At 40.6% G+C, this 12225-nt stretch overlaps 1 protein-coding gene across 1 annotated transcript; it reads left to right on the plus strand.

Moving 5' to 3' along the window:
* Positions 1 to 1080: 1080 nt before the first annotated feature.
* LOC127010633 (uncharacterized) lies at positions 1081 to 4773 on the plus strand. Its single transcript, XM_050884932.1, has 2 exons — positions 1081 to 1307; positions 4563 to 4773. The coding sequence occupies exons 1-2, from the start codon at positions 1093 to 1095 to the stop codon at positions 4771 to 4773; spliced, it is 426 nt and encodes a 141-aa protein (XP_050740889.1). The 5' UTR covers positions 1081 to 1092.
* The last annotated feature ends 7452 nt before the right edge of the window (positions 4774 to 12225 follow it).

Raw genomic sequence — 12225 nt, forward strand, 5'->3', positions numbered from 1 at the left:
TCGGGTCCTGCCAGTCAGTGCCCCGTGTGTCCTGCTGCGGATGTGTTACTTTTGGGCTGTCTTGAGCAGTTATTGTTATTACAATTGACGTGTCGCAGAGGAGCAGGAGTCGAACCCTTTCTGGGTCCCCGTCCCCTGGCCATCACTCATTTGCGGTTGTCGAGCGTCTGCTCCTCGTACCTCCACTAAGCTTTTGCGGTTGGCATTTCGCATTTTTTACTACTCATAATTAAAAGCGCATTAATTAGTGGCCGAGCGTTGCCAACTGCTGGTCGTAGTGCCTTTGTAGTGCCCATTTGGTGTCGATAGAGAAGCGTTGATGTGTCAACCAAAGCAGCAACAGCAAAGTGCCACCTCCTTTGATCTTTTTATATGGCTGCAATGTGGGGGAAAATAAAAAAGGAAATAAATTACAGGGCGGAATGCAGCTATAGGGGTATCAAGTGGGCAAGGACGATTTTGAGGTGCCCTTCAATAAATTCAGTCACGTAAATACAATTGTTCCATCTCAATAATATTACAAGATTACAAAAGGTTATATTAATGGAAATATTTAAATTCTTTAACTATACATATTCGAATTCTTTTTACAGCGCATTCTGTCAGTCCCATAAGCCGAACCATTCGGAATCTCTATCCGCAGCCAGAGGAACCCACAAAACGCACTGACTAATGCGCGACGATTAGAAGCTGAGCCAAATATATGGCAGCATATATAGTATCTATATAGTATCAACTCGACTCACCCGCACACAGAGAGGCGGCAAAATCTCTTTGCAAAATGTCGCCGACGACATTTTATTTCGCCAGATTTTCTCGACTAATTTTTCATTTTCTTGCCCGCAAATGCGAGTACAACCAGCGGAGGAAAATGCAAAAAGAGGAGGAAATAAGAAATACTAAAAAGAAAGCGCAGAGAAGCCATGTATCCCATAGATACTTATTTATACAGGGACTTGTGTGCAGTTGGCAGGCAGCACAAGGCACAATTAATCACGGCCACTGGGCGAACGGGGAAAACCGCAGCAATGTGACAAAAATTCCGCCTGATTTTGTCTTAATTAACGCCAAACGCTTCAATAGCGATAAAATATGCCCCAGTCGAAGGCCCAACTCCAATTAATGCCCTGCAGCCCGGCCTCATCAGTCAACGCTCCTGTGACTCTGCGAGTTTTGTTTGCCTTGCCCGGCTCGACTTTGCGAAATTCACGCATCATTCGCACTTTCGGTGGCAGACAGAAGACTTGCCAGGCCTGCCCAGGCCCGCAAAAGTATTTAATTGGACCACACAGAATTGGCCCAGAGCGGTAAGCGGCGTCACTATACCTCTCCGGGATTTTGGGGTGCTTTACCAGGGTTGCGAGAATATGAAATATGGTATTTTGCGTTTATTTTTTGTGTAATACAGAGGTTCAGGGTGATATTTAGTCAATATCAATATTTAATTTAATACTTTATTATAAATAGGGATTATACATTATGTCATCATGATTTAAAAAAAAACCACGAAATAAATTTACATAAAATCTTAAAATCTGATTTTAGGCTCGATTTTATTTCGATTGATAAAATTGCAAATTGAACCTTTCTCCTTTTACCCCTTTTTGTCTTTTTCACAAATCTCCCTTTTTTGGGAACTCAGATGCGTCGCCAGTTGAAACATTTGTCTTATTTTGCGCTGACAAGTCGGGAAGCTGCTTAAGTTTCGAGCGCGGTGTAGGTGTCTGCCGGCTGCCGCATCTTTGGGGGTCTTATAAGTCGTTGAACCACCGGGTGGCAAGTGGTTCAGTGGCTACTGTCAGCTCTGTTATTTATACGTATAAATCGCCGGCCAGAATTAGCATGCGACAAAGTGTAATTTAAATTCTGGCATACAATGTATTTGAAAGTGGTTTAAATGAAAAATGGAAAAGCAATGTCTAAGGGCACACAGAACGAGTTAATAAATCATTAATATCTATGATCAATAAGAACACTTTTTTTAATATTTAAAGATATTTGAAACAGTTTAAAAAAATGATTGTAAAACAGAGTGTATATGTCCTAATGGTAAAACCCAAATTTTTAAAACCAAACCTATATTTTGAGAGTAAAACTTCCATGTTAATAATATCAAAAATGTATTTTAAAACTTGTATGTTCATTTTAAGTTTATAGTGGAACAGAAGTGCAGTGTAAGAAGGTATTGAGTGGACCAGTTGTTGGCTGTCAAAATCCATAAGCAAACACACTTGTCACCTTCGACTTCTACTTCTACCGCCGTGCATAACTTACCTTTTGAGGGGTATTAATGAAGCTGTCAGTCAGTCGGCGAGTCAGCCAGTAATCCGAAGGGTTCCGAGTGAAAGGCCACTTTCAAGCAGCGAGCGTCTCGACTTTCTAGGGTCCAAAGGAGCCCCATCTGACTCATCTATGACGTGATTCACCCCACTATTTCTGTACAGAATTTCATAATCGAGGCATTCATCGATCATTCGGTCGGGGCACGTCATAATTCGCTAGAAAAGTAGGAGGATAGTAATAAAAAAACCAACTCGAATCATGTCCAACTGTCGCTGGCTCTGTATTGCGGCAGACAATAGCCGCATTAGCCTCCCACCGGATCGTGACTGCACATTGTTTATAAGGTGTGAAAATATTTAAGACTTTACATGAAAACGTTTGCCTACAAAACTGTTGATCGTTGAAAATTATGATTGATGGCCGCGATTCAGTGCGCAACAATTGATTCGACCGAAACAACTTGTCGTCCTTTCAAATGGGTTCCCTGTTCTCTTTTATATACCCACACATATACTCTTTATGAGTAAGCCACTTTTCCGTAGTTATCATAAAATAATTGCCCCAAGTTTATGACTCGCACAGATTTATGAATTTTTCGGCGTCCAATCGATCAGCGTTTGTCAGCTGCCCATGTGGGTGGCTTGCTTTTTGGACCCACTGTAGCCATTGTGCCTGCGTGTGGGTTAGCCCCGGGCCAAGAGTATCGGGTTTTTATGGCCACCAAATCTTCGGATTCGAAGGGGATAGCCCTGGAGATGGCAGAAATAAATGTCACTTGTGATCGTGGAGAAAAATGAGTATAACAATATTGAAATGTGATAGATCTGATAAATATATATAATATAGTAATATATTTCAACATATCTTAGAAAAAGCTAAACTAAAAACAAGCTGGCTAAATAAGTTCAATATAAAATATATTCAATATAAAATAAGATATACTTAATAAAAGAATTTCATAGATATTAATCTAAGTCGGTATATATTTCCTCCCGAGAGTATCTCCTATTTCAGCCAGCACCATCAGTTTCCCTTTCTAGTTTCAGCTTCGATTCTTCTAGCTGTATTTATAATTATTTTTTTATTTTTGTGGGACACACCTTTCACTTGAGTGTGGCCTACGCACAAAATATTTGGTGTGTAGATTTTGTTTGTTGATTGCCGAAATCCTAAAAGACTTGTCAATCAACACAGTTGACAAGGTTTCCAATCGGTTAATTAAGAGTTATGATCGAAGAGACGTGCATAAATTGTGCGCCAAGTTGGGCTACTGATCGTGGGGCCGTATCGGTAGATACATACGCAGATAACAAAGCCCGGACTTTGGCAACGCCCTGGCCTCCGAGTGGCTCCAACTTGTCAAAAGCTAAACTGACTTCCAGCCCGACTTTTTGCTGGGAGTTGGCTTGAATTGTTCGGCTTTTAGCACCCCAAAGCGAAATGAACACGTTACAACCGCACTCACTTCGCATGCAGATGTACGTGTAATACTCTACAGGTGTGCTCAATATTATAGCAAAAATTAAAAAAATAAAACCATTTCAAAATCATCAATCACTATTTAGTAGATAAATACAAAATTGTTATCAAATGGTTTAAGTAAAATAAAAAGTTGTGATTTAACGTTGTAAATTAAAAGTCAGAGTAAGTATTTTTAGCTGGTTAACATTTTAAACAACACATTTTTAGCTAGTTTTTTAAGTACTAGGTGCTGCCTCTCCTATACTTTTGACCCTGGCTGTATTTGCATCTCCTGACATGGCACTCGGCTTTTATCGAGCAGCACAAATTGAGTTTATTGCGCCGCCGCCTTATTGCTGGCAAATTACAGGTCGGCGCTTTTAACTTTGTGGCAGGATACACTGCAACTAAAACAGAAGGGGGCTCCTAATGAGCCAGACCAAAGGTTTTCACCATTTTACGTTTATGGACAGGCATTCCTGGCTAAAACAAATGTAGAAGTTTCTAAGTAAACATGTTTGGTAATCATTTTTAAAAGTTTTTTTATATAACCAAAAAAGGTTTCCAATCGTAAACAAATAAGTAAAATAATTGTATTTTAAATTATAAAATTCAACATCAATGTCAGATAAGAATGTGCACTTTATTGGGTACTTCCTTAGTATTTAATCTTACAAAACCCGGCCTGTAAACTTAGTTTATGATACCTCTATCATTTCTCTCGCTCTCTGACTCTGGCTCTGAGAAATGCTCTTAATTTTTTCTCACCTCGTTGCATTATTTAACGCAAATTAAAATAATTTGCGGTTCCGTTTCAGCGGCCGCTGCCCCAAGAAAATAAGAAACAACCGAGCAGCACAGCAATCCATCTCTTGCGCGTGGAACAGGTTCATACTTCAGTTCGACTTCGACTTGGACTCAAGTGCGACAGTCCAACAAATTCAAGTGCAGCACGCATACGGAGCCGAAGAGAAGGCCGAGGAGAAAAATGGGAAAAAATATTGCAATTTACATTTGCTGCAATTATGAAAATGAATTGGAAACTTGAGGCAGCAGCGGCAAAAGAGCTGAAGAAGTTGCACCAAGGCAGCAGCAACGTCAATGTCGGCTGGCCACCTTATAAATCGAAAGCAAACTCAACTACGCTTATTTTTTATACTCTCTCGAAAATAAAGAATAAAAGAAAATATAAATTTAAAAAAAATATTTTGGGCATCGTCAAATTTAAGGTTTTAAATGTGTTAATGTTTAAATGTGTTAATTAAAAGTGTGAGCTTTAATTTGTATCCATATTCTTATCATTATCTATATGTATCTTTAATGGATCTTAAAATGATAAAATGAATTCTGAAATTACGATGTCGCTTGGCAGTTTGTTTTATGCAAATTCAAATATAATGTGATAAGCCTTTTAATAACTCTGTTGTTGTTAATATTTGTATTAAGTCGAGCTTGAGTGAAATTTCTTGGAACGGATTTTGATCGATTGTGTGCTGAAAGATGAATTAAAATGATTAATGATTGCTGCACTGAAAATTCTATGTTGATTAAGTTAATTTGTTAGGACCATTTTGATTAGTAAAATGTTAAGCGAGTATTTTACACACTTCGAGCTCTATTTAAATTAAATGAGTTTTTCTTTAATTACTAAAATGTTTTCCATTATGTTTGGTATTATCATTCTTGCGGAACTGTTTATATAGATATCTCAATAGATTCTAATGTGTGGTTATATACGCTTAGATACATTACTTTTTAGGGTATCTTATAGTTCGTGCATTCGTCTATATAAATTGCTTATTACATTTTGAGCACTTTTTCCTTCTTTCTGGCTGTCTCTTTGTTTGCCGTTTGCTGCTTCCGCACTTATTATGACAGGTGACAACACTTGAGGCGCGCCAAGAAGGAAATGAATGTGTCGTTGGTGCCGCGGAGCCCCCCATCCGCACCCTTTGGAAGGTATATGGGGAATATGTATACGGTGTACTCTGCATTTATGGATGCCCCTGACTGCCTGGCTTAACACTAGGGGTGTATTATCCACTAAGTTGTTTTTAAAAGCAAGACAAGCCATAATTTCTTTCTTACTGCGAACTGGCGGCGCGGCAAAACTTGTTAACTGCTTTTGGCATGCAAATGAGACATTAGTCAAACGCAGTGGCCCATCGGCCGGGTCCGCTGGATATCGGGCTATATATAGAGCTAACCCCTTCGCCGGCGGGGGGGCCATAAACAAATAAACACATTTAACCCCTTTTGGGGTTCAGCTGGTCCTGCAGGACAAGCCATCCAGTGCCCTTGCCCAGTCCCACCTGCCGACGCACATGGCTTAGACAAAGGCATTAACAAATTTACTCCTATTCCGTTAATAGTTTGGCGCCCTGGCACCCAGCATTTGTTCATGTTTTCCTCCTGTTTTTACGACACAAAGGGCCTGGCATTATTTTTTCACCTTTGATGTTTATTTGTTTGCCACCCTGCGCGCCGAATTGCATGTCAGTCAATCCAGGGTAATGCCTAATAGACTGCATTGTTGATAAGAAACTACCATATAACACAAATCAACACTTGGAAAAGTGTTTTGCCCCCCTTGGCCATCATTTCGCTCCCGTTTTCATTGGGCCGCGCTGACAGAAAATCAATTGCAGCCTGTAGTAGCTGGAAAATTCATCCAACATATTTTCTTGTTGACAGCAATTTAATATTATCGCAAAGTTATTTTCTGCACGGACCTCAAGTAGCGCATTCCCTACGAACATGCAAGGATTGAAAGGGGTTTTGGGGAGGAGTGCGTGCTGAGGTTTGGGGCAGAGCCAGTACAAATATATACATTGTAGTCGAGATGTAATACAAGGAATCTAGATATTCTGAATATAGCAAATAAATATTCAAGTATTTCTAAAGAGAATTTATCTATCATAATATTTGGCATCTTTAATGGTATATTTTTTAAATACTTTATTACGAATACTGGAAAATTACCAATATCAATTCTGTTTTTCTCTAGATCCTTTGCAGCTGTTTCTTTTTCTGTATATAAAGACTTCCATTTTAAGGATTAGTTCTTGGGTCCCCGGCATACCTTCTTGGAGTTCCTTATTAGCGAGGGCTTTTTACTGCCTTGTGACTCATAAACCACAACACGCATTCAATCATCCGATCCCAATCCCAGCCTCACACCAATCGGAATCTCGGTCCGCAAACAGGATTTTACTTATCATAAACAAGATGGCGCCACGTGTGGTCCTTCTTACGAGCATCCGCGAATGGCTCTAAATCAAAAAATGTAAACAAGTGCAAAAATATCAATAAGGAGTGCGGCCGGGGGCTTTGGGAGCCCGAGTGGAGCGCGAGGATCCGGACTCAGCATGTTGTACATTTAATTTTCAACTTTTGACATATTTATGATAACTTGGGTCATTTACGTGCAACCTTTGTCTGGTGGTTCAGCAGCCCCAGCAATACGATTGTAACGCGACGAAGACGGCGATGCCAGGTGAAAGAAGTCGGTTGCGCATGCGTGGCAGGGACACTGGGAAAAAGGTTTTAGGAAAATATATAAGTAAGAAAAAAAGGGTACGTCTAGGAAAAATTAAATTTATTACTTAAAAAAAACATGTTTTCTTTAGCATTACATAAATATCTGTTTGAGGTTTTGACGTTTTTATCAAAAATCTATTTTATAATTTTAAAATATAATCAACTAACAAATTTTAATTATGTAGTATGATATTTGTTCCCCAGAAATGTTAAAGCATTTATAAATAGATAGGTATAATTATTTGATTGGTTTCTCTCAGTGCCCCACTTGAGGATCCGTGGCACCGGCAGACGTTCGGTCAGCCTGCCGGCAGGACATCGTTTAATTGCGAACAAGTTTTTTAACACGATGTCGGACAACCTCCGGGCCTTGTTTGCATAAGAATCAAGTGACTGCAACATGTTGCCAGCTGAACTCGTTTCGAATCGCCCGATTATCCTTTATCCCCTCGGGATCCGCACGGTCCTCCTGATAATGAGTCCTAACCATTCGTTTTATTGATCGCAGCTGCCTGGGGCAGCGGAATATTGCGGCTCGTACAATTGCGAGTGGCGATCTCGGGGCGGTGATAACGCGCTGAAAGCCACACCAAAAATTAATTAATTTATGAGTCCGTCATCCGGCGGCACTCTGAATGCTGAGAAATGCCTCGCTGATGAGCATAAAATTGCCACGCCAGAATGCCATAGAGCCGGAATACCAGAGTGCCGCGCACTGCACATTGCTAACCCACATTTCGCATGTGCCATGGACACCATAAATTCCCCTGCAAATGTTCATGCTAATGAGCGACACGCTAACTGGGCCAGCTCAACAATTGCCGGGGAGCCAGGCCGAGACGGCCGAGAACATTACCGACCGGGCCAGGATATGCATAGTCGGGTGCTCTATCCAAGGATGCACCGGGAGAACCGGGTGTCCAAATAGGTTGTATTTAGCATTTACCGGAAGAAAATGGGGACAACATTAAAGGTTATAAGGATTATTAAAAGGTACTTTAAAATTCTCAAACAATTCATTTTCATAGCATCCTTTTAGGCACCTTTGTAAATCTATTGGAATATCAAGTCAGTGAAGATATTAAAATCTAATTATACACTTCGAAAAATGTGTTTGTTGGTAACCAAAACAAAACATGTATTTCAACTTTTATTTTGATTACTAATAATCAAGGTTTCTATATTTAAAAAAATAAATTTTTTGTAAGATCTTAAGGCTTATAACTCGAAGTCTAAATATATTACTCATATTAAAAATTTTTTAAAGTCTATTAATAATATAAAATCCATTCTATAATATATTATGTACAGATTTGTACATTAGTGTTTTCTTATTAGGAAAAAGGGTTATATTACAAAGCCAAATGTAATTTTTCCTAGTGCTCTTCCTGGCTGCGACTGTGGAAATGACTATGACGGCGACTGCGACTCCATGGCTTAGCAAATGAAGCTTGAGCAGGCCATGTCCTTGCCTGGCATAACTCATAATTTTTCATTTTCCGCCCGCTTTTCCCCGCCGCTTTCCCCTTTCCCCAGCTGCGGACTGGACGGCCCACACACGACCGACTGCCAGGTTTCCTCAGCGTCTGCGGCTTAATTTACACTTTTGTGCCTGGGCGCGTGTTTATCGCTCACACAAAATCTCTTTTGGAAACTTGCACACACCTACGACGGGGGCAGGGGTGAAGGGACAGGGATCGGGATAGCTATAGGGATCGGGAGTGGGTGCTATATGTGGCTATATGCGCTATATGGCCAGGCGGCCGAGTGCTGCATTTTTATAAGCTGCCAACATGCGAAAATGGGCTTTAGCAGTTGTTATGAGTGTTAACACTCATGGATATGCCTTGGACCCACAACCGGTAACCGGTAACTGCCGACCGGGGACTCTCGTATATTTCAGACACCGCCACCGCCACCGAAACGGAAAACGAAACCAAAACGAGAACCAAGTCCAAGACCCAAGACAGGGCCAGGTTCCGCAGTTCTGAGCTTTATGACGAATGCTGTGGGATCGAAGGGGTATATATGTTTCGAGATGGTTGGGATCACTTACAAAAGGTAATAATTAATATTATCTTAAAGAATTGCTCGCAAGGATACGTTTTATATTGTAAAAAACAAACTATTTGATATTCAAAAATGTGTTATTTTTGTAGATATATAGGTATTAGACTGAGTTTGTAGTCTAGTGAGTATTATTAAAATAATAAGAATTTTACATTTTACACTTTTAGATTTTTAAAATCTGCTTATTTAGCCCTAAAAAGTATGCAATGTTATTTGTTCTTCCAGTCTTGTACGTAAAATATGGAATTACATTAAATTCCTTTAGTTTCTATTTAGTTATTATTATAAAAATATTATCCCAATTACTGGGTACCCAATAGTCGCATCCCTGGACCTTCAGCCTTCTCCTATAACATTTTCAGACTGGTGATATAATATTTTTTACAACTCCCTCCCTTCGCCCTTCGCTCCTGTGGCTGCGTGCTCAGGCCTGGCATTTGTAATTTGCTGTAAATGTTGTAAAATGCCTGGCGTGTAATTTAATTAATAACAAAAAAAGCACAACAACACTCGAACACGAAATAAAAACTGGGTGGCAAAAAACGAGCAGTGAAAGTTTTGCAGTTATTAGTACGTTATAAAAATAGTTTTCGAATGGGTTTGTACTTTTGTCCCTGTGCCCCAAACTCTTTTCTATCCCGAAAACCTTTGGCGTGGCTTTTATGAGCGTGTTGCTAGGGTTTGATTGTGGGGGAAGGTGATATGGAATTATGAAAAATGTCAACTGGGTTGGTCAACATTTGCATGGCTGCTCTTTGATGTGGGCTTTTAAATTTTTTGGTGCAAGAATGGGGTGTGTGTGCCAGTACTTATAATTACCGAAGGAGTAAGAATTAAAGCCGAGGTATAAATTAAATATGTTCGCGTTTTGAAAAACAACCAAATCCTTATAAAATAATTGACGACAAACCAGCACTGCTCGTTACCAAAACATGATAACCTGCTGTGACGAAAATGTACAAAAGAAACATGGTTTTATGAATGAACCGAAATTCGTTTTGGGGACGATCCGATGCGAACCACTCCGCTTCGATTCGATCCGGCGAGACTTTTTGGCTACCTGGGTCTCCGAGAGCCACACACGTCATTCATAATCGCCGCTAACAAATGTTGATAAATGAACAAATTATTAACCGAATTCGGTGTTTGTTTTGGAGGTCTCCGCGGGTCGCTTGATTTAAATAAATTGTGCCATTTATCATGGCCAAGCAGCAGGCCCGGACAAAGCCCAACAATATTATGTTGAAACCATTGGCTAGCCGAACTTTTTCATATGTAAATGGGGTCGGGAGACCACCCGAAGTCCAGCCACCATCTACGTAGATCCGTGTAGATATAGGAAAATCTTCTAAGCTCCGTGGAGAGTGCGTTATTAGCCCGGCTCGCTTATCGATTACTAATCGTGATTAAGTGCATTCCATTTGGGATGCAACATGTTGCACACTCATGCTGGACGGAGCCGAAGAAGGTGAAGGGGGCGCGAGGAGCAAGACAAATTAATCGACGCGATCAATTCCGCGACTCTCTGGGCTGCTGATTTCGATCTTCGACACTTTTGTGACCAGTATGCCCAGTATCGCGCCATCCAGTACCCGAGTATCCCCTGCATCCCGTTTTTGGCCAGTCATTGCCGCTGGCTCAGCATTTCTGGCGGTGTTAAATAGCTTGTTTGTTCAGCTCCCCACACACAGCAGATACTCACGGATACTCCCGAGTGTCTAACACTGCAGATTACACTGGGGAAAAAATCTATGAGCTCTACAACTTCCTCTATGAATCGTTATGTATTTATTTACTAAGTATTCCATTCCATATAATTTTTTTAAATATAAATGTTCTATAGAACCATTTTAAATATATAAGATGGTAAATGTCTAAAAATTAACTGATTAAAAAATATATTATGTCATTGATCTCTAAGCCCTTTGCATATGGCTTATAAATATTCAGGATCTATTAAACAGTATTTAATTTGACAGTTGTTACATCTTCAAATAAACCCTCTTAATATTTTATTTCGGGGATCTTCATAAGTATTATTTTTCCCGTGCATCCACGGGATTAGCCGCCTCAAATAACTCACGACCGTTGCTGAGACTGTCAGTTAGTCAGGCCTCTCAGTGGGTTTTATTAGCACTCGACATTGTTGGGTTTTTGAAGTGTGTTCTTGCTTGTTTGCGCTGATGTTGCAACAATGACGCGACACAAACGCGGGGTACAGAAATCGTTTATGGACACATTTCTGGATGGTCATGCCCGGGGCCAGGCACGCGTCAAAGTTGATCCGGGGTCTCCACTCTCTATCTGCATTCGATCGCCCATGCAATGGTGCAGCCGATCAACCATTTCTGGGTCACTCAGCCGGCGAAGGTCTCAAAATTCAAAACTCGCCGAGACTTACTGACTCGACCGAAAAGCAAAGAAGTAGTAGAACAAAAATAAAAGCTGCGCTTCCGTTTCGCATGGGGGCAGTTCCAGGAACTCAGTCAAATGTTTTCACACACTCTCTTACATCACACTTGCCGTATCGACACTTATGGCTATGAATCGAGGTGCATACGATACGATCCGAATATATATAGGTAGCTCTGTGTATCCGCCGATCGTGTGACGGATGGAGCGTGCAGCGCCCGTTGCTGACGACAAAACTGCAGCGACTGCAGTTCTGCGCAGCGGAAGAGAGTCTCACAACAAAAATGTCAAAGTAAAACACACACCACATAGTGTGACAACAAAAAGCTGGCGAAAAAACCCGCCACAAATTGTGCTGAAAAATTGCGCGGGCACAGGAAAATTATCTGGCCAAAATAAAGTACGGCAAAACTGGAAAAACTTGTTGCGAATCTTGCCCAGAAAGAGATGGCGACTATG

The sequence above is a fragment of the Drosophila biarmipes genome, chromosome 2L, assembly GCF_025231255.1.
Source record: "Drosophila biarmipes strain raj3 chromosome 2L, RU_DBia_V1.1, whole genome shotgun sequence".
Lineage (NCBI taxonomy): Eukaryota > Metazoa > Arthropoda > Insecta > Diptera > Drosophilidae > Drosophila > Drosophila biarmipes.